At 41.8% G+C, this 25908-nt stretch overlaps 1 protein-coding gene across 2 annotated transcripts in view; it reads left to right on the plus strand.

Moving 5' to 3' along the window:
* The window catches only part of Srgap1 (SLIT-ROBO Rho GTPase activating protein 1), a 308516-nt gene that overhangs the window by 209646 nt on the left and 72962 nt on the right, over positions 1-25908 (plus strand). For both annotated transcript variants that reach the window (XM_004650052.2, XM_004650053.2), the window contains exons 7-10: positions 7981-8202; positions 11532-11633; positions 23755-23952; positions 24380-24464. In XM_004650052.2, the coding sequence (XP_004650109.1) occupies positions 7981-8202; positions 11532-11633; positions 23755-23952; positions 24380-24464 (607 nt within the window). The remainder of the gene's footprint in view (positions 1-7980; positions 8203-11531; positions 11634-23754; positions 23953-24379; positions 24465-25908) is intronic.

The following is a 25908-nucleotide window of genomic DNA, read 5'->3' on the forward strand; positions in this document are numbered from 1 at the left end:
CTACTGTAGCCAATTTTCTTCATGCAGATATCTGTCACATGTTTTATTGTCCTACACAGAGTGAGATTGAAATTAGATTGCACCATATTTCCTATATGCCATCTCTTTTTATCATTTATGAATAATCAGCTATGCTAAAGCTTTTAGCCCTATCTTTTTGTCTCTTAGGACATGCATTTAATTAAAAAGCAACGTATTCAGAGTTCAGAGTTTCCTTCATTAGTTAGACTTTTCCCCATGCACAGTGGTATTAAGATTTGTCCATGAAAACTTGCCAAATTGTAATACTGTATTCCCCAGTAGACCTGAACTCTTATTAGAAAGATTATAAAGAGATCATGTTAAATGGGTTAGATATTATAATGATCATGTAAACTAATTTGGGCATGTTTTTAATCTACTATGATTTAGAAAAAAGGGTATTTAAAAACTGAAATAAAGTGGGTGACTGCAGTCGTTGGCATTTGAAGTTCTTCCCAGTGAAGATGCTGTGGACTTCTCCTCAAAGGAATCCCACCTGCCTTCTTTCCTCATGTGATACAGATATTCTTGCTTTTCCCAGTCTCCAGTGCACACTTACCCTAGTTGGCTGGACCTCTGTGTGTTCAAAGTCCAGTAGATGATCTGGTCTTCTGTCTTTCACATTTTTTTCTTGGCTGAAATGCCATCTGATGGCTTCTAGATTCGTATTGCCAGCCATGATCATCTCCCTGGGCTTGTGCCTGGGGGAAGACTCTTCTAAGAAGTCTCATGGGCATTTTTATTTATTTTTATTTTTTTATTTATTTATTAGAGAGCGACAGACAGAGAGAAAATGGGTGCCCCAGGGCCTCCAGCCACTGCAAACGAACTCCAGATGCATGTGCCTCCTTGTGCATCTGGCTAACGTGGGTCCTGGGGAATCAAGCCTCGAACCAGGGTCCTCAGGCTTCACAGGCAAGCGCTTAACCGCTAAGCCAATTCTCCAGTCCCTCGTGGGCATTTTGAATGTGACAAACTCCCCAAATATAACTGTTGATATCTACTTGTGCCCACTCTCATCACCCTCCACATATGACTTTGTTCTTACCAAGTTTTCATAACTCAAAAAACAGCACCACTTTTCCACACACACAAGCCCAAACCTTGGTTTTTCTGAGTTCCCACATGAAATGTGTCAGAAAATCCTACCACTTCTTACTGCTAAAGGTCTCAACCCTTACCACTTCTCACCATGTGCCCCTAGGTCTCATCTCCTAGATGAAAGCTTGCCATCACCTGTTTGTGTTGCAGTAGCTCCTGAGATGTCTCCCTAACTTCCACTCGTACCTTCCAAAACTCCATCTCTTCCCAAGCAGAAATCAGACATCACAGTTTCTGTTTAAAGTTTTCCAGAGACTTTCCATGTCCTTGGAATAAAATCCAAACTGTTCCCCATAACCTTTTGTGAACTGTCAGCTTTGCTTCAATCCACAAAGTGCCCTCAGCTACGATGCTTCAGGTAGGCTGCCATTCTCTCTGCTCCGCAGAACCACCAGGCCCTTTCCTGCCTGGGGTCTCTGAACTTCTGCCCCAGACACTTTCTTCAGGGCTCTCTGTTGCGGCCTGACTGCCCTGTGTAGAAGAGCTGCAGCCTTCCTCCTAACGCTGTGCCTGTTGCTCCGACCCTTGGTGGTCTCCACGGCACTTACCTTTGGCCTGGATTTGCTGTGCTGGCTTCGCTTGTGATTCTTTCCCTTCCCTTGATTTCAGTTTGGCTGGTAATAGAGATGTGGCCTGGGGGGAAATGAGTCTGATGGGTGGGAGATGCGTCAGGAAACCATTTTTCCTGAGCTTCCTCGTGGACTCACATATGAAATGTCAGGTCTCTTTATTTCTTGCTTTATATCTCTTCCTAGCACATCGAGGTACTATTTTGACCTTCTCGTTGCTCAGGACAAAACTCAAAACATTTTTTGCTAAATTCTTGGCTTTGTTATTAAAATACTAGCAAAAACTAATTTGCCAGCTCTCTGAACCATCAGAAACCCAGGCATAAGAACGGGTATATAAAATTTGCCTGTAGAAATTAATACGCCTGGCTCTGTCCTATGAGATGTTTATGTTTATAGTTGCTAGGCTGAAGTTGCAAATAGTTAGAAAGTAAAATAGTGAAAGACAAAGACAGTGAGTTATTCAGAAGAAAACCATCTTCTTGCAGTACGAATGCGAAAGTTCTGGCCTTACCTCCTCCTACTCCTTTGAACGGCACTTATATCAGTAAAAGCTTCTTGTTTTTAAAATTCCAGTGTGCTTGAGTTGCAGTCTTTCTTTTTTTAAATCTTATTTTATTTTTTCTCAATTTTTAAAAATTTTCCATGATTATAAAAAATATCCCATGGTAATACCTTCCCTCCCCCCATTCCCCCGCAGTCTTTCTTAAAATAGGGGATAGAAAAAGTCCTTATTCAATATCCACGGTAAAGATAATGGTCAAAGCCATACCTGTTAGAATCCAGAGACTGTCTAGAGAAGTGTGTGCCCATTTAGAGTGCATAGTATGTCCTTTTCTTATACATCCCTCTTCCCCTTGCTCAGTGTTCATGCTTAAGTCAGTATTCAAATGTTCTCTTGATAAACTCCAACTTTGTTTCACAAAAATAGTGAAAAAGTAAATTTACAAATGAAACTCAGACATAGGAACCAGGAGTAAAGACCCCTCAAGCCTTTCAGGCCACGTCCAGAGTAAAGCATGACAGCCTGCTTTCAGGATAGCGTAATTCTGGGCCCTTGCGGGCACTTGGGGCTGGCCTCCAGGTGCTTTTAAGGCTGTCCTGGCAAATATACTTGGCTATGACTGTTCTGAAAACAGGAATGTGAGACTTCATTTCTATGCAGTTCCATTATGGAAAAGTCCACCTTTTTATCAAACTTCTCATTAGGGCTTATGTCATGGACTCAGAGATGGAGGGAGGGAGGAAAACTGATACTGATGTCGTCTGAATAGCGACAACCCAGTTGCACCTAATGTGATACCAGTACGCCTTCAGCTGGCTCTTAGTGTTTGAGGCAAGATGAAGTGTTTGTCTCAGTCCTCAATACTTGGGTTTCATCTTCATTTTACTACTGCTTGCAACCCTTTTGCATAAGGAAATGAGCCTAATGTGATGATTAGACTAATACCTAATGGGCTGTGCATTGGCAGTTCTTAAGAATTTTTTTTAAGTACACATTTTTGCTTCCAACAATCTTTCCTCCTCCAGTTTTGATCCATAATTTTATTTATTCATTCAGAGTTCTGCATACATCAGAATAACGTTGCTTTGTTGCATGAAATATTTTGTTGGTTTCTTAGGTATTTTCAACATTAAGTGCACTTGGGTTATAACTCACTCTTTGTGCAGAAGATGGCCTTTCATATCATCATTAATAATTCATAAGCTCCGTGGAATTACTTTAGACTTCCTTAACCAAATATCCTAAATATTAACATATCCAATGTAATTTCAGCTTCAAGTTTGGCCAGGGGGAAGGGAGGGCGGGGTGGCTGTTATGTGGCTAGCTTTACTCTTTCAGAGGAACTTGGAGAAGAAATACTTTCCTGTTTCTTTTCTTTTTTTTTTTTTTCACATTTGTGATGCTTGAAAAAACCCAGAATGTGGACATGCTGCATATCAAAAATAATAATGTCATACCAAGTAAGTGGCTTTCTAGACTGAGGTGAGCCACAGGGGTTAAGGAAAGACCCTTCCTTCAAAGCTCATTTCAGGAACCATGGGGCTTACAGTAAAGTTCAGAAGGTATTTGTTAGGCATCTAGATGGGTTGCTAAGCCATGTGCCCACCCATCCTGTTTAGGAATTCACAGCAAAGTCAGGTCTTACCCACAGGATCCACCTGGCTGCCCTGGGTCTGGAGCACACTGGTGCTTTTGTGGTCCCGTGGAATGAACCGTCTGAATCTGGGACTGATGGAAACTTAGCAGGTATTCTTCAAAGCTCCCAATCAATTGCATAGTTGTTCTTCTTTCCCTTCTTCCCCTTTCCTTCTGTCTTCCCATCTGGGTTGTAAGAATCATGGATTGGGTAAGGGGCAGAAAAGCTTTCCTTAGAGTTGCTTCTTTCAATTTCAGCTTTTTTACTAAGTCTCATTTGGATCAATAAAAATAAGGTAGTCTCATTTGTTTCCTTATAACCAGGTAGAATCTATATTCTTCTGCCATCATGGAATGTTTTTAAGCACTGGTTCATCTCAAAGAAATGAGTCCATCTCCTTTGCAAAATCACATTTTTATAAGATAAGGTATTCACTGAAAGATGTAATAGTTTTTCAGTCCCTCTGATGTGCACAGAACTGCTCCTCAGAACCATTATGGACTGTGAGCTGCAAGGGGAATAAAAGAAGACTTTGTTCAGCTAAGACTAGAATTTCCAAATTCACCAAAAATGAATCATTCTCTATATTTGAGTGCAGCTGGTCTCACTGGAAATGAATTAATCGGGAGACTGAGAGCTGTATTTCACGATTGTGTTGTTTGTATATGTGACTGTGATGTCATGTGTTTGTATTTGTGACTGTGATGTTGTAAGTACTTTCTGATTCTAGAAATCAACTCATCTCTAATCAAGCCCTCTTATTAATTCAGGGAAATAGCGCCCCCAAAGGGCAGGGCTACAAGACCCTAGCCCGGGATTGTTTTAGCTCTATGCATGTCGGGGTTATAATAACTTCTCTATGGAGCCTTTCTAAACTTATTATTCTGAATGAGTGGGTCCTGAGACCCAGGATTCTGCATTTGTAACAATCCCCTGGCAATGCTCTTGCTTCTGACCAAGCTTTGAGGGACAAGATTTTAGAATATCTTTATGTAAAAACACCAGTCTTAATCATTTGGATTGGAGAGGCGAAGATAGGATTAAATAGGTTGGTCCTTGTGTTCTAACTACAGATGAGGATGGGTACCTTCGTCATAAAGTCTGACTGGATGCTCCGTGTCGTGGAGGAGATGCTGTTTGTGTAACGGCCACTTCTAGGTGCCCCTCAGCCACTGCTTTAGTAGCACATCAATGAATAGCTCCTACTTCATTTCCTTAAGGGTAGAGGTGTTTGTGTTCTACCCTTAATATGCCTGGGGCCTAGCATTTTCCCTGGCACCTGCCCAGTTAATGAATTTAATTAAATCAAATCCAATTGATTGAATTTCATTAGAACAACATGGAGGTGACCTGGTTTTGTCTACTTAAAGCCACTTGTCTTTTCTTTAAGGACTTTGTACTATAAGTCCAAATCTAAAATTCTACTACTAACTGATAAACTAATTTCCAGACTTCACTGCTTCTGTTAAATCATATTTGCTTAAAACGCAACATGAAAAAATGACCACAAGTACAAATTAAAGTAATGAAGACTAAAAGTCCTCACAGCTCCTTTATGCCTTAGAATAAGGACTTGGGCAGTCATTTCGTATTTTAAAATCTATTTCTGGGGATAAGAAGGAAGGCATTTCTGGATTATTTTGACAGACTCAAACCTGTTTCCCTTCCATAGATCAGCTTATTTTTAAGTTGTCAATAAAATGCGCAAATCTGGGAGATTTCACTTAGCATATTGCAGCCTGGAAGGATTTGGATAAATTGCTGGAGCAGTCGCAGCGCTGCATGGATGAAAGTCGAATCTGTCTCCTGAGCGCAGTGTGTCCGTCTCAGAATCTGAAAGTCGAATGCTAGTTTTCGTTGTTTCCTTTCAGCATTGGACTTTGCTTTTAAATTTTTAATGGCTTTATTGAGGTATCATTCATGTACCGTACAGCTTACCCGCTAGGTCTGCAACTGATGCTTAATATGTTCAGAGAGCTCCACAACCAGCCCCACAATCAATTTAGAGCGTTTTCATTAACTCCAAAGAAACTCTGCATGCCTTCGCCTTCCTTTCCTCCGCCCAGTGCTTCCATTCATCCAGCCTTAGTCCGCCGTTAGTCTACGTTCTATCTCTGCAGATGGGTCCTTGCTGATTACTTTATGTAAATCGGCTCATGACCTACATGGTTCTGTAATTGGCTTCTTTCAAAATTTGTCCATGTTGTAGCATACATCATTATTTTGTTCCTTTCTGTGGCTGCATAATATTCTATTACATGACTAGACCACTTTTATTTATTTATGTAAATATTATGTAAATATTTAATTTATTTATTTATTTTATTGGTTGGTAGACATTCAGGTTGTCCCAAATGCTCTCAGTAAAACTATTATAAACATTTGCATACAAATTATTTATTGTGTGGAAATATATTTTCATTTCTTTTTATAAATGCCTAGGAGAGGAGATTTGCTGGGTCTTATGGTAACAGTGGCCTTAACCTTTTGAGAAACTGTCAGACTGTTTTCCAACATTGATGAATCACTTTACCCCCCCCCCCCACAACAGTGTGTGAGGGTTTGCATTTCTCCATATTCTTTCTGCCACTTTCTGTCATGTGTCCTTCTGCTTCACATTTCCCTGATGACTGCAGGTATCCAACACTTACTCACTTGCTGTTTCTCTGTGTTCTGTGTTGCATATGTTTCTATTTAGGTTCATTATCTTTCTCCTAACTAGGCCGCTTATACTATGAAGTTGCAAGAGTTCTTTACCTATTCAGGGTGGCCTTGAACTCACAGCAGTCCTCCTACTTCTGCCTCCCAAGTGCTAGGATTAAAGGTGTGTGCCACCACACCCAGCTTTCAAGTCCTTTATTAAATATATGATTTATAAAAACTGTTCTTGGGCTAGAGAGATGGCTCATCTGCTGACTGTGCTTCCTATGCAAGCATGAGAGCCTGAGGAGGCTCCAAACCACTTGAGTTTGAATCTCTAGAATCCACATAAAAAGCTGGGTGTGGCCATTAGTGCCTGTAAATCTCCAGTTCCATAGGGGATCAAAGACCCAGGAATCATCAGAGTTCATGAAAAACTGACAAGCTCTAGACTCAGTAAGACACTGGCTCAAACAATGAGCTATGGAGCAGAACCCCAACATTCTATTCCAGCCACCACAGGTGGGCACAAGGCATCCCACGGGTAGATACACGTACATACACCGCACACATGCCTACGCACACCATACAAAACACCACACCACACAAACACAAGCAGAAAGTAAATAAGTAAACCCTTCTCATTCTATGGGTTGTCTTTTCAATTTTCTGGTAATTACTTTTGAAGCATAAGATCATCCATTTGGATGAAATCCAGCTTAGGTTTTTCTTTGACTACTTGTGCATTTGATGTCTAAGAAACCAAAGCCTGATCCAATGTTACGAGCTTAACCCTGTGTTTTCTTCTAAGAGTATTATGATCACCCCCCATGCACAGCCAGTGGGAGGAGTCACCTGTCTCTTTTTTAAAACTATTTATTTATTTGCAAGCAGAGAGAGAGATAGAAGAGAGACAGACAGAGAGAGAATGGGCACAGAAGGCCCTCCAGCTAAGTAACTCCAGTGCATGCACCCCCTTATGCATCAGGCTTACATGGGTCCTGGGAAATCAAACCTGGGTCCTTTGGCTTTGCCAGCAAGTGCCTTAACTGCTAAGCCATCTCTTCAGCCCCACCTTCTGTGACTTTTTACTCCTATGTGTCTCTTCCTCCCCAAGCAGGCTGCTTTTTCCAATTGCTTCCTGGTGTCTGTACATAATTGCCTTTGTATACAGAAGAATGAATGTGGTGACCGTCAATCCTGTGCCCTCCTGAGTTCTAATTTAATAGATGACAGCTGTAGGAGGAACATGAAGTACCTAAAATACAAATTAAATGGCTGGGAAAATGGCTCAGTGGTTAAAAGTACTTGCTTGCAAATTAAACTGGATCTTTACAACTTGGATTTTGTACATAGTGTTTGAATTGGTTTATTTTTCTTAAGATGTATATAGTTTCTTACAAACAGTCCCTCAAGAAGACACTCACACACACACAAAAGAGTCTTAGGACTGTAGGCCTCACCTTCTGAATTAACTTTTGTATACTATGCTCTTCTGAATTCCAAAGTGCTGTGATCTCGGCTACCATGCAAGTCTGAATAGAGCCCTGAGAACTTATCTGTCTGCGGAGTATAACCTTGAGACCTCCAGGCATGAAGGCTTAGACATTATTGAGAATGCAGTTGACAACTTAGAGCCACGGAGTGACAAGCAGAGATTCATGGAGATGTACCCTGCTGCATTCTGTCCACCAATGAAGTTTGAGTTTCAGTCTCACATGGGCGATGAGGTCAGTAATTGATTCTTTTAAAATTAGACAGTTGGGGCTGGAGAGATGGCTTAGCAGTTAAGGTGCTTGCCTGTGAAGCCTAATGACCCCGGGTTCATTTCCCCAGGACCCACATAAGCCAGATACACAGGTGGTACATGCAACTGGAGTTTGCTTACAGTGGCTAGAGGCCCTGGGGATCCTATTGTCTCTATATACCTCTTTCTTTCTCTCTCTCTTAAATAAATAAATAAAGCATTCTGGAAAAAATTAGACAGTTTTACCTTCACATGTTATTTGTGTTTTATGTGACTTTAACTTTCTGTCCTGCTTTATTTCAAAAACTATTGTGAATTAGTTATTTTAACTTGTGAACAGAGGAAACAAAAAACAACTACTAGAGCATTCCACAGATGGTAGGTGGAGAGATCGGTGGTGGTAGATATCTCTACCTATTGTGTTTCTAATCAAATGTTTTCATTTAATAGCATAATTACTTGACCAAAAAAAATATGTAAGTATGTACCAAACATCCCTAATTCCAAACTCTGAAGTACTATAACATTTGAAATGGTAAAATCTGCCCCAAAGTTTCAGGTTCTGGAACATCTCAGGTTCTGGAACATTTCAGGTACAGGATGTGCAGACTAGGGACACTCAGCAGGTAAAGACAATACAAGACAGTGTTCCGAAATCCATAGAATGCTGAGGTTGGAAATGACTCTTGTCCCAAGCACTTCAGATAAACATTACTGAATCTGCAACTCTATGCTAACATGAGATTTTTGTTGGTTCATGAGACAGTATCTCACTACGTGGCCCAGGCTGGCCTTGAACTCACCATGCTCCCACCTGGAATTACAGGTGTGTGCGCATGCCCAGCACAGCACAGGAACTTCAGCAAGCTGAATGGCTCATCCCACCAGGCATTAGCTTTCCAAAATTATATGGTTGCTGTTTAAATTTTTCAGCTGTGGATATGCTAAACATGGAATAATGACATATCTTAAACTTCAGTTAGATATTAATGGTGGTGTTAGTATTATTTTTTTCCATTTCATTTTTGTCACAATTTTATACATTATATAAAGTGTTTTGATCATATCCACCTCCGTTATCCCTGCTAAGCTCTTTTTTCTTCCCAGTTAGTTCCCTTCCTACTTTCATGTCTTTCTGTCTTTAGTGAAATGAGTCTGCTTCCCCCTTTTAATGCCCATCCTAGCCAGGGAGCAGTAACCTTTAATGATATTTGGGGAGTCCATAAACAGGAATCTCTGCCAGCCAAGAACATTCCTATGGCAGGAAAGATTGGGAGAATTTGTTCCTGGGGCAATTTTAATAATGATCTAAATTTGGCCAAATATATCATTGAAATCTACCAAGGCTCACATAAGTTGCCTCTTTTTAAAATTTTTTTGTTTATTTTTATTTATTTGAAAATGACAGACACAGAGAGAAACAGGCAGATAGAGAGAGAAGATGAGCTCACCAGAGCCTCCAGCCACTACAAATGAACTCCAGATGCGTGCGCCCCCTTGTGCATCTGGCTAGCATGGGTCTGGGGAACTGACCCTTGAACCAGGGTCCTTAGGCTTCGGAGGCAAGAGCTTAACCGCTAAGCCATCTCTCCAACCCTAAGTTGCCTCTTTCAAGCTCATGGTGAATCATGTGATGTGGCTGATACTCACTAGCAGCTGTGATTGAATGATACTTTAAAAAAATACAAAAGAACACGAGGCTGGAAAGATGGCTTCGTAGTTGAGGCATTTGCCATGAAGCCTATGGACCCAGGTTCAGTCCACCAGGATCCACAAAAAGCCTGTTGCACGAGGGGGTGCATGTGTCTGCAGTTCATTTGCAATGGCTGGAGACCTGGGCTCACCCATTTTCTCTATCTGCCTCTTCCTCTTCCTGTTTTCTGTTTCTTCTCTCTCTTTTCCTCCCTTCCTCTCTCTCAAATAATAAATAAATAAAATATTTTTAAAAACTTTCAAAATAGCCATTTGTATTTTCTGAGTTTTTCACATGTGCCAGGCACCCCTTCGTAAACACCGGTTCATGTCATTCTAACAACAGCCCTATGGTGTAGGAAGTCCCCATTTTACGGGTGAAAAAAACTGAAGCTTGACAGCTTGCCCCAGTCGGGGGTGGGATGGTAGAGTTGGGGTTCAAGCACGACTGGCTGAGTGCAGAGCGCACCCTAACCAGCAAGCCCTGCTGGCTTTTGACCTACACGTGGACCAGTCTGTGCACCCTGCCCTCTCTGCCCAGTGACCGTGAGGACTTCACGGATGAGACTTCAGCGTCAGCACGCCGTTTCAGACCCTGGCTGTGCTCAGAGAGGTGCTTCCCACAGCTGCTCCTGTCCCGGTCAGAGCCGGCCGAGCAGCTGCATCCTGTGCTTGTTGTGTGTGTCCAAGTCTGCTTCAAAGCAAAGCATTGAGGTGCTGTTAGGATTGAATATCTAAGTCAGGCGTGGTGACTTACACCTTTAATTCCAGCTCTTAGAAGGTAGAGGTCGGTGGTTCTCCATGAGTTCAAGCCCCCCCACCTGCCCGAGACTGCATAGTGAATTCCAGGTCAGCCTGAGATAGAGTGAGACCCTTCCTCAGGGGAAAAAAAAAAAAAAAAGATTGAGCATCTAGGCTTCGTGGTTAAGACACTTGCCTGCAAAGCCTAAGGACCCAGATTCAATTCCCCATTACCCACGTAAGCCAGATGCACAAGGTGACACATGTGTCTGGTGTTCATTTATAGTGGCTAGAGGCCCTGGCACACCCATTCTCCTTCTCCCTCTATCTTTCTCTCTTTATATATATACACACACATGTGTGTGTATATATATATATATATATAAAAGATTGAAGATCTAGATGGTCATAGGAGCTCACACTTGTGATCCCAGTATCTGGAAGATAAAAGTAGAAAAATTGTGAGTTTGTGGCCAGCCTAGGCTAAATAGCAAGACCCTATCAATAAAGGAACAGAAGGGAAGGGAAGGGGGCACAGGAAAGGGAAAGGAAGCACAAGGAATCTAAACAATTGATGTGGGCTGTAGAGATGGCTTAGCAGCTAAGGCACTTGCCTGCAAAGCCTAAGGATGACTAGGCTCAACTCCCCAGAACCCATGTAAGCCAGATGCGCATGGTGATGCATGTATCTGAAGTTCCTTTGCAGTGGCTAGAGGCTCTGGCGTGCCCATTTCTCTCCCTCTCCCTCCTTCTCTCTCTCATAAATAAATAAAGAAAAGAATTGATGTGACTTGTGTATGGCATATAAAGAGACGCATGCTTCCGAGGCTGGTGAGCTGTGTCCTGTGGTGACCTTTGCCCTTTCTGATCGTCCATCAGGTGTGTCAGGTCAGCGCGCAGCAGCCTGTCCAGGCGGAACTCATGCTCAGATACCAACAGCTGCAGTCCCGGCTGGCCACACTGAAAATCGAGAACGAGGAGGTGAGCCTGCTTTCTGCCTCGCCGGTAGCTGAGTCCCCACGCAGGCTGGAAGACCTTCCTGCGAGCCCTAAGCAGAGGTGCCATTCTCAGTGCGCGGTCTTCATCATGCCCTCTGCCACTGGGGTTCCTATAGTGCTCTTTGGAGATGACACATGCAGTGTCTGTCCTTCTGGGGACTTTTACTTTCCCAGAGTCACTGCATGGACATACAGACGTATCTTGTTCTCTTAGTTCAACATGTATGTCCAAAAATAGACCAGTCATATGTAGAATGCAACTTTTGGCTGAAAAGTTTAGTCCTAACCTTTAAAGTTAGTGCTTTCTTCTTCTTCTTCTTTTTTTTTTTTCCTTATGCTTTTCCATGTTGTCAAAATTTTTGGTTCTGAAAAGTCACATTTGAAATTGGACTGGAATTAGGAGAGAAGTGTTTACTAAAATAGCCTACATTATTTTAATTCCACTGGTATGTTTTGAGCTATACATATTTCTTTCTATTAAGAAAGAATGATGTATTTCTATACCATGGTAATTTTATCGAAACTCATTATAATTGTTGGCTACCATTCTTATTGGTAGAACCAAACCAGCCCGTATTCAAGATGTGACTCGTGTGATCAGTGTGTAAAGGCCTACAAATGAGCCTTCCCAAAGGAAAGCTTTTCTCCCTTAAAGTAGTATTTTGGCTAGGTACCACAAAAGACTTGCCTAATGCAATGTTCTGGATCCTGGTAAGTACATAGTTTGTATGTCTAGTGGCTTCCAATGTTTTTCATATCCTCCTGCTGTTTTATTTGGAAAACATCTCTAAGCTCTAGGAAAATAGTGTGTTATACACAGGGTCAAAACTGCCAGGCCACAAACCTGTTTGGTTTGGCTTCAAAGTTTTGTCTTAAAAAAAAAACAAAACAAGAAAGTCTTGCAACAAGAGAAGAAAGGGGATGTCTGAATTTTACTTCACCACCACCACTCAGTTCCCAGTTTTCCTGCTGTGGTCTATTCTGGTTGTATTACTTGTCTGGCCTCTGCAGACCTTTGAGTTTGTCACCCTTAATATTTGCCACTTTGGGGTAATGTAGAGAAACACTGCATCATAAACTAGTGATTTTTAACTAGTAAAATTTTTGCTGCAGTGGTAAAAACAAATGAACTGGCAACATCATGTTGTTCCTGTGGGTGTGACTGGTGGTTTATGATTTGTTGGGTAAAGAACAACACTCAGTCTAAGGAAATTGGATTCCCAAAGAAAGGAAGATTAGAATTAGGTTCTTAATAATCAGTAGATTCTCACTTTTACTGAGGGAGGAAAGAATGTATGTATGTATGTGTGTATGTATGTATATGTGTGCATGTATAGACATATATGAATAAATGTATCCTGGAAGAATAAAACAGTTTGATTGCCACCCTTGTTTTCCTTGGGATGAGTTCATGGTGATTACAAAATCATATGACAAGAGGCTTTGAGAGCAAGTTAAGGAATTTTGTGTCTGTGCTTCATTTTAATATGTGAATAAGTAATGGTTGAGCATTTTTGACATCTCAGGTATTTGGGAGATGACTACATCACAGTGAGCTTCTGACCACTATGAGAGGAAAACTGCCACAAGTAATATGCTTGGGAACAACCTGGCTGTCATTGCAGATTTCAGGTTCCTATGTGGCTCTGCTCTTTCCTGTCATTGAGGAACTGGTCTCTATCTTCCTATGACAGGAGAAGGGACAGAAAATTATACAGAAAAAAATACAGTTAAAGAAATACATAGTATGGGCTGGAGAGATGGCTTAGCAGATAAGGCACTTGCCTTTGAAGTCTAAGGACACATGTTTGACTCTCCAGATCCCACATAAGCCAGATGCACAAAGTGGTACATGCATCTGAAGTTTTTCTGCAATGGCTGGAGGCCCTGGCACACACACTTTCTCTCTCTCTCTCTCTCAAATAAATGCATAAATAAAATTTTAAAAAAAGAAATACAGGGCTAGAGAGATGGCTTAGTGGTTAAGGCATATGCCTGCGAAGCCTAAGGACCCTGGTTCAATTCTCCAGGTCCCACATAAGCCAGATGCATATGGTGGCACGTGTATCTGGAGTTTGTTTGCAAGGGCTAGAGGCCCTGGCGCACCCATTCTGTCTCTCTCTCTCTCTTCCCCTGATTCCATCTCTGTCTCTAATGAATAAATAAATAAAAATAAATTAAAATCTTTTTTAAAAAAAGGAAATACATAGTAATTTTTGTGCCAGTGCAAACACTAAGGAATTCTGCATCTAAATTTTACTGGGAATACTTTAGTTAAGACTGCCTTGTGACAAGATCAATGTTGAGAGCTATTTCATCCAAGTTTGCAAAAGCACGGACAGGGGGCTGGAGAGATGGTTTAGCAGTTAAGCACTTGCCTATGAAGCCTAAGGACCCTGGTTCAAGGCTCCATTTCCCCAGTACCTACATAAGCCAGATGCACAAAGTGGTGCATGAATCTGGAGTTCGTTTGCAGTGGCTGGGGTCCCTGATGCACCCATTCTCTCTCTCTCTCTCTGCCTCTTTCTCTCTCTGTCTGACAGTCTCAAATAAATAAATAAATAAATAAATAAATAAATAAAAATAAACAAAAAACTTTTAAAGCGTGGACAGGAAGTACAGTTTAGTAAAGCATGCATGGGCTTTTCCACATTGCAGACCACTGTAAGTCATGGGCAGCACTTGAGATTCTAGGAGGTCCCTTTGAAGAAAGATTCAGGCTAAAGTCTGGAGACCTTTTCTGGCCCATGAATAGATTTGCTTTGTTCTACAGTGTTTATTTAAAAAATTTAGTTGCTATCTTTCAAAAATTGGCATATATGCTGATAGACACCCGTAATGCCAGTACTTGGGAGGCTGATGCAGGAGATTCACCATGAGTTTCAGACTATTCTGGGCTATGCATGATAAACTGCTTTGAAAAAGACAATAAAAGATAAATCAAAATGAAAGTTTGGAGGTTTGCAAGGAAACATCAATACCCTGCTCCCGCAGTAGTCAGAAGACCTGACCATGGGAGGGAGGTCCTCACTTGTGCAGGACCCCAACAGCCTGAGATGTTTCCCTTCCTCCACTTCCTGTTCTCCAGGGTCGCCCCCAGCCCTCGTGCCTCTTGCCTCGTTTTCATGGCTTACTTCTTCCTTAAGCTATGTGAGTTTGCAATGCCTGCCTTAAACAAAGTGAAGAGCAGTAATTGTTTGTGAAATAGCCTCGATATACTGTATACTAGTAGTAAGCACTTCTGAAAGTAAAGGATGGAAAGGGGCTTAACATGCACTTAGATGTTGGGTTAATGGAGATTCAGCATGGATTGTGACATTCATTGGTACTTCGCCCCTTTTCCGTCCCTTTCATTGTGCTGCAGATTTTATCCAAGGGACCTCAGTATCATGGCTGCATCTTCCAGGCAGTCAGTAAACATCACTTAGTGCCCTGCTTGTATTAATCACATAGAATTCATTCAGGTCCTGCTGCCACACAACTTGAGTCCCAATTTTTATTTCTGTCTCTAGAAGATTTTTATCAGAATTGAAAAACTAATAAACATTAGTCTTAAAATCTATAAATTAAGCCAGGCATAGTGGCACACACCTTTAATCCCAGCACTCAGGAGGCAGAGGCAGGAGGATTGCTGAGAGTTCGAGGCCACCCTGAGATTACATAGTGAATCCAGGTCAGCCTGGGCTAGAGTGAGACCCTACCAAAAAAACAAACAAAAACAAATTAAATTAAATTAAAATCTATAAATTAAATCTAAGTAATCATTGATACTTTCTCACTGTAAGCATCCTCAGATCATTTTCCAAACTGATATTATACCCGTGTGTGGCCTGCTTTCTTGTCATTTCTGTCCTAGGGATGCCTAGATCATTCCCGTTGCTGCTTCCAAAATTAGCCTCTGACATAAAAGTTCCAAATACAGTACAATCCCCTTTGTTTAGAGTTCCTCTTTCCTCCTCGTACTGTGCACAGCTAAAGAAAGAAGAAAACGAGGGCTGGAGAGATGGCTTGGCAGTTAAGGTGCTTGCCTGCAAAACCAAAGAACACAGGTTCAATTCCTCAGTTCCCACATAAGCCATGTGCACAAGGTGACACAAGCATCTGGAGTTCGTTTGCAGTGGCTGAAGGCCTGGCATGCCTGGTCTTTCTCTCTCTCTCTCTCTCTCTCTCTCTCTCTCTCTCTCTCTCTCTCTCTCTCTCTTTCTCTCTCAACCCTCCCTCCCAAACAAATAAAACATTACAAAAGGAAAAAAGAAGAAAAATGAGCCTATTAAATAGAGCACTGTCCCTGGATATACTGTGTGTTGGTTTTAAGTATTTTGCCCCATTTGCAGACCATTTGTCCCAATATTTGGTCTGGAAAAGGGAGTTTTCACATCTGTGCTATGAGTAAACGCTCCTAGAAAGGGCAACTGGACTGTCTTCAATTGTACTAGAGGACTTGCCTCCCTGAAGGGATGCGGAGGAGCAGGCTGTAATTCCTCATACAATTTGCAACAGTGTTTAATGAACTGATCCTCCACATAAATTTTCTCAGCACCCCTTCAAACCTTCCACCAGCCTCTTGCTAAGGAGTGTTTCACAGTTCCAAAAGCATGTTCCTTACACAAGAAAATTTCCACAATAATGAGCAATGATTTTAGGCAAGCTGAGACAGTTTTCATGGCATGAGTAATTAGGGGAAATGAGAGACATTTCAGTTATACCTCGTACCTGTGTAGAAAAATCACACAACTCCCCCACCAAAGAAAAAAAAAAAAATCCCTTTAGCACTGAAGACAGCGGCAGAAATCCCAAGTCATGTAAGTCTGTGATTATAACCTCATGAGAAATTCTCAGATTCTTTCAAAATTTGGTATAAGATGTGGAACAGATAGCTACTTGATTAATTCAGATCTTCTCCATGGCCTGTGACACCATCTTTGCTTAGGTTTCTCTGACTCGCTGCAGCCTGCCACTGATGAGGTAGCAGTGAGAGGCCAAGTGAGTGGTGTCTGTCACCCGGCCTTTCACGGATGCCATCTTCTTAGACAAAACTGAAATCAGGATTTACTGTCTTTCACTGTAAAATCTTATTTATGTTTTTCACTTCAAATAAGGTTTAACTCATGGAAGGGTGGACCTTGATCCAAAAAACCCCAAGAAGAATGAGGAGAATTTCTAGAAAGAGACTCTAAGGCACAGGCCCTCAGGAAAATGACAGAGCTCAGGGAAACACCAGGTTGCTGCCGTGGGCTGAGCAAGCTTTGGCATCCGTGGTGTTGGAAGGAGGATGACGTCAACTCTGCCAATCACTCCGCAGACATCTGATGTGTGCTGTGGTTCAGGCACTGTGCTGGGCAGTGGAGCTACAGAGATAAATAAGTTCTTCCTGACTTCGTGCTACCCCACAGCAGGCAGAGCAAAAACAACCAATAAAACAGAATAGTAAATACCTTGATAGATGCCTATGAGCCATGGATTTAGGATCACCCTCCTGGCCACCTGCAGAATCAGGTCCATCCAGCAGGGCTGTGAGATCAGGCTCACATGGGGAGTAGACTACAAGAATACTGACTTCTGAGACACAGCTGAGGCAGAGATTGTGTTCCATGAGCCTGTGGGCAATGATGCCGCTTTCATCCTTGGATTAAGTTATATCGTTAATGAGAATGAATTTGGTTCCGAAATCAAGAGATCCTAGTATGTGTAAATACAACCTTAAATGCAGGCAAATAGATGATTTGTGTGAATCCCTCTGTAGTGATGATGTGACTGCCAAAAAAAGCATGTAGGGCAGCAAAGATGGAGCAGTTTTTCCAAATCTGGTATCCCTTACCGAACACAGACACGTCACCAGTGTCTGCACCACTGTTAGAGGATGAGGAAGGAGGGAAGGCCATGGCGAGGTATTCTGTCATGTCTTGTCATGACAAGATTCTCTTAGCATCTGTGGTCCAGGGCTCATAACCTGTGTCCTGAATCTAATTTATATGTGCATGCATGTGTGTGGTCTCCTTCTGCTAATTTTTGACCCATGTGAAATAATACAGGGCTATGATAAGAATATGTACAAGGTCAGTTACAGCGAGGCGGAAGTGGCTGAGTGGGGAGGGAAGCAAGGGTGAAGGCCACTCTCGGAGAGTGATGAGTCATGCCTGCAAGAACGAGTCGTCCTCACTACAGAAAGAGAGTACAAGGCTAGTGCCTTCAAACAGCAGAGGGTAAGTTGTGGCAGGAATTGTGTTTGCCCAGATTTGTGTGTTGAAGTGCTAATTCTTGGTGACTCAGACTGTGACTTTATTTAAAGAAGATTTTGTAAAGAGGTCATCAAATTAAACTGAAGCCATTAGGGTGGGCTATAATCCAGTGTGACTGTTGTCCCTATAGGCTAAAAAAGGGAAAGTTGGGCACAGTAACAGAGAGAAGATGAGGAGACGTAGAGACCAAATGGCCTTTTAAGCCTAGGAAAGAGGGACAGATCCTTCCCTACCTTGTCCCTTACAAGGAGACAACCCAGTGGCCCCACACCTTCGCCCTGGACATCTAGCCTCCTTAACTACAAGACAATGCATTTCTCTTGTTGAAGACAATGAGTTGACGGTTTGCCCTGGCAAACTAATACAGTGTGTTTGGAGAATGAGATTACCAAAGTGACATTTTTGTCCTCCCTAAAAGATCAGAATGTCTGAGGAACAAAATTAGAAACAAGCCAGTGTATAATACTCCACAGAAGTCACCTCTTTGCTCTCACTCATTTTCCTCCACAGCTTTGAGTTTAGGCTGCCTGAGAATCCCCAGGTGTCCCTGGTTTTTGTTTGTGTCTTTATCTTTTCATAAACTTCTTGTCAAGTCTGACCTAACCTTTTACCAAAGCAGCAGCATTTCCCTGCTGCTCATGGGAAGTCATTACAGGCATTATGTTAACTGTTTCATATTTGCGTCAGTAAATCCCCCCGTGACTGATTATCATGCCACGTGTCAGAAGCTGGTATTATTCTTCATGAAGAGCATTCACCCCAAGGGGTGGTTCAGAGTCCCAGCCTTAGTGTCCGATGGCTTCTATCACATCCCGTATTCCTCCTGGCAGTTCCAAATTTAACTGTAACACCACTGCATCTAAGAAAGGAGCTAAAACCCAGAAGGGAAGCACTTGCTTTGGCTTCTTGCTGTGTGCTCTGTTTGTGTGTACAGTGACACTGGCTCTCCTGCCTGAAAGAATGTGGTTGTCAAGGACATTGCTTTGGAACTATCTGCCTTGTAAGCTCAGTAGAGCTGCTTTAATTACCAGGTTCAATAACTTAACGGGTCACTTTAAGACAGACTACAAGTGCTGATTTTAGTTTTCATCTCTGAGGATTTTTTCCTTGTTTACTTTTTATTCAGGTGAGTTTTGAGGGATGGGTTGTTTTTGTTTTCCATTTTGGTTTTTTTTTTTTTTTTTTAGAACTGTTTATTAAATGGTACAGTAGTATTTAACATGGCTTGTACAACAGATGAAACATTAGCAGAGTTATCAGAAACATATACACAACATTTAACCTTGATAATAGAGAGCTACTGGGTGTCATTAAAGGCTGTATAAATACATTTTTTAACCTTTGGTTATATATTTCTCTCTGAGTGTTTAAGATCATGCAGACAGCCAAAATTTAATTAAAGATTAATTTTGGAGGTCACTAATGGCTCTCCAAAGAGACTTTAGGGACCCAGGAGTAGCCCTGTACCTTACTGGTGTCTTTTGTCTGTTAGGATAAGTCAGGACCATGCTGGTCAAGTAGTTCCATTTTGGTTTTTGGAACTTTCGCTTTTGCCATTAATGTGATATAATTGTTATCATGAGTTAATTAGAAACATATCAAAGAACCTTGTATAATTGTCCTTTCACACTCCACTCTGCTCGGCCAGTATCTAAAGAACTTTTCAAACTTCTGTATTGCTTTTGAAGTTTCTCTGCGCTTTGCATAGTTACATCTAGTATTTTCTTTTCATTTAGACCACTTCCCCCAAAAGATGAACCTTCCACATATATTGCTTAAGTGTTTTCAGATTTGCCGTGTCGCTGTCACGCCTGGAGTGGAGTGGGCTGTCAGCTAAACTGAGGCCTCCTGCCTCGTTCTCCTCCTTTCCATCTCTGCTTTTATTGTGCAGCAGACCAGGGATCCTTTTAAAAGGCAAATATGAAGCATCACTTGCTTCCCATAGCTCTTCAGTGGCTCCCTCATTATTCTCCCTTGAATGTGCTGTATTAGCATGGCATTCGGGGTGCTGTACTCCTACAACTCATGAGGAGCCCCAAGAATCCAGGCTCTCACTTTCACTTCCCACTTTTTCTTCTGCCTAGCATACCCTTCATTTTCTAATGAAATATGAAAATATTTTCATGTTTTCCATGGCACAAGGAATAATATTTTCCCAAAACAAAGAGTATTCACTTTTATATTAACAGTGATACCAAGCTACAAATGCCCCTAACAGTTTAGAAAAATATTCTCTTCGGAGGCTGAGAGGCTTACCTTAAACATCAAATAACTCTACCCCCAAAAAAGATGTAACAAAGGGGGCTGCGAAGATGGCACTTGCATTAGCTGGAGTATCTGTGTTTCATCCATAGAACCCATGTAAAAAAGCCAGAAGGCATGCACTTCTGTGATGCCAGGACTGTGACCCTGATGGTGAGATGAGAACTTCTCAGAAGCTCATGTAAGCACAGCAAAGGACAATAGCAGAGCGAGATGTACATCGAGAAACTCTGCCTCAAATGAGATGGAAAGGCAGAGAACGGACCCAAAGGTTGTCCCCTGACCTCCACAAGTGCGCTGTGGAATGTGTGTACCTGCAGTCACACACATGAATGTGTACACACACACAGAGATAATAATAACATTTTAAAAGAAATCATGGGGTCTGAGAAGATGGTCTATTGGTTAAATGGACTTGCTTGCAAACCCTGAGGCCCAGGTTCAGTTCCCCCAGCCACCCATGTGAAAGCCAGATGGGTGTTCCCCATTGTGGAACATGCACATGTGTGTGCACACACTCACACAAGCACATGCAAAAGAATAAATATATTTTTAATTTATAAGAAGAATAGTTTTAGGGGCCACAGAGGTGGCTTAGTGGTTAGAGGCACTTGATTATAAAGCCTGCTGAACCAGTTTCAATTCCTCAGCTCCCACATAAAGAAAAATGGCAAGACAAAAAAGTTGTGTCAAACAATAGGCACATGAGGAAAAATTTTAAATTATGAGTTATAGTGAGGAGAAATAGCAGATAACAGAGACAGACCAACAGAAGCTACAAGTAGCAGGGTTAGAACACTGCAGAAAGAAGTATTTATAGAATTCCAGGAGCTAAAAACAAAGCTCTGGTTTCAGTAGGAATAACAAACAGTAAAAGATTTGGGGATGAACCGCACAGGAATTTGAGAACTACAAGTATTTGTATAAATACAAGAATTACAAGTAACCAAAATTGAGAATTCAGTGGATGATTTTTTTTAAATTTATTTTTATTTATTTGTTTGAGACACAGAGAGAGATACAGAAATGGGCAGGTAGAGAGAGAGAATGGGCATGCCGGGTCCTCCAGCCACTGCAAATGAACTCCAGATTCATGTGCCCCTTGTACATCTGGCTTACGTGGGCCCTGGGGAATTGAGTGATGCGAGAACCCCAGGTGTGGTGGCACATTCCTCTAATCCCAGCACTCGGGAGTGAGAGGTAGGAGGATTGCCATGAGTTCAAGGCCACCCTGAAACGACATGCTGAATTCCAGGTCAGCTTGAGCTAGAGTGAGATCCTACCTCAAAAAAAAAAAAAAAAAAAAAGCTAGAAGTTAAATCAAATAGATGGCTAGAGAAATGGCTCACCAAAAAATAAAAAATAACAAAAAAAGACTGAAATTATAGTTTGCTTCAACAGATAGCAAGCTTTTGGCATTTCTAAATGAAGAACTTTATGTGAAAAAAAAGAAATGGCTCAGCAGTTAAGGCACTTGCTTGCAAAGCCTAGAAGCCAGGGTTTGATTCCATTTACCCACCTAAAGCCAGATGCACATAGTGACATGTGTATCTGGAATTTGTTTGCAGTGGCAGAAGGCCCTAGCATTCTCCCCCCACCTTATAAATAAATAAGTAATTTTTTTTTCAAAAGTTCCTGAGACCTAGATAACATGGAAAAGTATTTTGTGACCATGAGATAAGAAAATATTTCACAAATAAGACACCAAAAGCACTAGTCATACAGGAAAGAATTCATAAACTAGGTGTGTGGAAGGTAGAAACTGTTCGTTCTTCTGGACACTACTGTAACAGTGAAAAGCCCTGCACAGAGAGAGAAAAGAACGTGTACATGTGTAAGTAGCGAAGATTCATATGCCTATCTACAAATCAGTATGGAAAAGATGCATAGCCCAGTACAAGACTGAATGAGATGTCAACAAAGCATTCCTAAGCCTGACGCGAGGAGATCCAAATTGCCTTAAACATATGGTAATGTGTGTGCTATGTTATGCATCAGGGAAATGCTTATAATGAATTCCCACTGTACCAAGCCACAGTGGCTAGAATTGAAAGGCCTGCCAATGCCTACTGTTGACGGGCATGTGGAGTCACAGGAATGTTCTTACATGTTGGTGGGAACAGAAATAACAATCGTTTATGGAAAGGCGTCTGTCTCTTAGGTACATTTCATGTACATTCTTACGTGTACATTTTTTCTGGGGATCAAACCCAGAGCTTCACTCATGCTAGACAAGCACTCTACCACTGAGCTACATCTGCAGCTCAGTCTGGCATGCTTTATAAGTAGAAATTCAATTTATGTGTGCTTAGCCCAACAACATTGTGTTCATAGAATTCCAGTGCTATAATCTATAATGGAGCAGAACTAAAGGTAAAGGGATGAATTATTACTTTTCCTAATGGAGAATATCCAGCAGTGAGTACTTATTAATGCTGAACAAACGAGGAAGATAAACCATGCATGCCACAATGTTCCAGTGATGTAACATACGTACAAAGGAACAAAACTAACATGGCTTTAGAAATCACGGTAGTAGTGAGGACTGTAGCTTAGTTGTAGAGTTCTTACCCAGCATGCTCAAACACCTTTGCTTGATCTCTGACCCTACAAAGGGAAGGAGGGAGGGACGGAAAGGTAGTAGATAGCTCTAGGGGAAAAAAAGGTGTGGGTGATTTGGAGGTTATGAAGGTGCTTATAATAATGTATAGGGAGAATATATATATATACTACAGTCCATATGTGTGTGGTACATGCACATGTCTCTGGCCTTCCAGTGCCCCATGAGCTTGTCTGGGGCAAAGCCTACATCAGATGTCCCATTCCATCACTCTGCCTTTGATTCTTATCTTTTTTAACTTTATTTATTTGCAGAGCGAAAGAAAAGAAAGAGAGAGAGAGAGGATAAACATGCCAGGGCCTCTAACCACTACAAACTAACTCCAGATACATGTGCTACCTTGTGCATCTGGCTTATGTGGGTACTTAGGTTCTGCAGGCAAGGACCTTGACCACTGAGCCATCTCTCCAGCCCATGCTTCTCATTCTTATTTAAGCTAGTGTCTCTTAGTGATACCAGAGCTTGCTGTTTTTCATGAACCCGGACAGTTCCCTGGTCTCAGCTTTCCTTTGTGGAGCTGGGATTACAGTGCATATGGCCATTCCTGGCTGTTAACTTGGGATCTGGAGATTCAAATATGGTGGTTTGAGGCCCCCTCTGGCTCTCTTACTTGGGCAGGAAGCACATTTAACTGCTGAGTCGACTCTCTAGACCATAATATACAATTCTGATCTGGAAGTGTTTACATAGTTGTGATCATCTTGAGTATTTTTCTGTACTTATACTTCAGTTTAAAAGGCTGTTAGAAATAAAAATGAAATTGAAGAAATACCTAGGGATTTGTGACATTTATCAGGACTGAATATAAAGTGACAGATAACATCTTTAGGGTGTTTGAAGGAAGCCTTCCTTTGTGTTGGAGATCTGAGGTGCTGCTGACCTCTCTCCCTAATGCGGTCTGAAGCCCTCATTCCTAGCTGAAAGACTAGATCCCCACTGAGTGTGTGTGAGATTCACAGTCTAATGGGTTTTTCTGTTTCCAGGTCAAGAAAACAACCGAAGCCACCTTGCAGACGATACAGGACATGGTCACCATTGAGGACTATGATGTGTCAGAATGCTTCCAGCACAGCCGCTCCACAGAGTCTGTGAAGTCTACTGTGTCTGAAACCTACCTGAGTAAGCCCAGCATCGCCAAGAGGAGAGCTAACCAGCAAGAAACGGAGCAGTTCTACTTCATGGTGCGCCAACTCATTGCTTGATAGAGCTTATATCCAGGGCTGCTTCTGTGATAACATGAGAGTCAGCTGAAGGTCATGACTAAAACTGGGTTCCTGGTTCAGCCAGTCTGAACCAGGTAGAGCTTAGAAGTTAGGGTAGGAGTTAGGACTACTCCAAAACAGAAGGCTGTTCACTTCCACATGAGTACATGTCACCAGGAGAGTTTGTTGTCAGACAGTCAGTTTCAGTAGATGGGAGGGAAAGAAACCTGAGTCTACATCTCAGATAGGCTCCGCATGGCTGGCTGATTCTACTGCTAGACTGGAGATCACATTTGGAGTAACAAAATTCTAGAAGCTAGGCAGCAAAAATGACTGGGCTTTTGATCTCCTAAGAGCAGCTTCTTGGCCTTTTGTAGTTTTTAAAAAGTGATCTCATCTTTTGCAGAAACTCAGAGAATATTTGGAAGGCAGTAATCTTATCACCAAACTTCAAGCCAAGCATGATTTGCTGCAGAGGACTCTTGGAGAAGGTCAGTTACTTGGAAGAGACAGGAAGGTGTCTTGGATTCTATGTTGTGTCATGAATGTATTCCATGAAGAGTGTGAATCGAGTATGTGTGATTTCAGAACAGACGAGGCTGTTCATTTCCACCCAGGGTTATTGGTGTCTATGAGAATCAAGTTCTCCGTGGAACTTCCTTCTTCAGGAGCTCCACTTGAGAAGAGTAAATCCAGGGAGGTGTTGCTTCTAATGCGGAGCCAGTGTTGACCTGCTGACCCCTGTCATGACTTCTTTGCTTCTTGGGCTGGCTCCTCCACCTTCCAGCCCCGCCTCTGTTTGTTTTAATGGGCTGGTTTTTATGTTCCCATCTATTGCTTATGTTCCCATCTATAACTTTTGGAATGCTAGAAACCAGTTCATCCAGTTTAGGGGATTTTCTTTTTCTTTCATTAAGTATTGTTCATAGTTGAGAAATAATCTGATAGCATATGTAGATTGCTATGTCTAATAACAAAAACTAGCAAGAGCTTTACTTACATTGAGGTTTCTCTGGGCCTGGCCTTGTTCTAGCCTACATTCTTACCTAGGAGTGTGAATTTCCATGTGTTTGCAAATGAAGAATCAGGGGAAAGGGATCTGTGTGAATGCTATTGCTTCATTTTCTGTCTTCATGACATTTATAAACAAAAATTAGTACAAAGTCTGTCTTTAGTTGTCGTTGATTTACAGTAGATCCTACTGGATGTTATAAAAAGTAAAAGGAATTTAGGAGAGGAGGGAAATGAGCAGACTGAATGGTGTGAGTGACAAGAACAGAATCCCATCTTAGATATAAACTCTAGCCTACTGCCCTTCTGGAACCCTCTTTGCCCATGAAGCAATGTTTCCGTTGTCTTACTTGATGGTTTGCTACAAAGAACCCATTCTTCAGGAAATGGCCATGAGCAGAAAAGTTATCATGACCTAAGGCACCAAGTATTACATGGCTAAGATGTCAGGATCAAATGCCAATGACCCTTACAAAAAAATAAAATAATCAAATGCAGTGTGTGAGCCTTCATTAAATTCTGAATGAGAAAGCAAAAGTTATGAAGAATATTTTAAGCATCATGGAGAAACATAGAAAACATAGTTTTCCTATGAGCGATTATGCTACTGTGGTAATAAAGAAGAAATGTTCTGACTCTTAAAAAATGCTTACAAAGCGCTATGCCACAATGCCCACAACCTACTTTCAGATGATTCTGGGTAAAAAATGGAGGAATAATGAGCCAGACATGGTGACGCACACCTTTAATCCCAGCACTCAGGAGGCAGAGACAGGAGGATCACCATGAGTGCAAGGCTAGCTTGAGACTACATAGTGAATTCCAGGTCAGCCTGAGCTAGAGTGATACCCTACCTCAAAAAAACAAAACAAATAAAAGGGCTGGAGAGATGGCTTAGTGGTTAAGCGCTTGCCTGTGAAGCCT

Source organism: Jaculus jaculus, chromosome 6 (genome assembly GCF_020740685.1).
Source record: "Jaculus jaculus isolate mJacJac1 chromosome 6, mJacJac1.mat.Y.cur, whole genome shotgun sequence".
Taxonomy (NCBI): Eukaryota; Metazoa; Chordata; class Mammalia; order Rodentia; family Dipodidae; genus Jaculus; species Jaculus jaculus.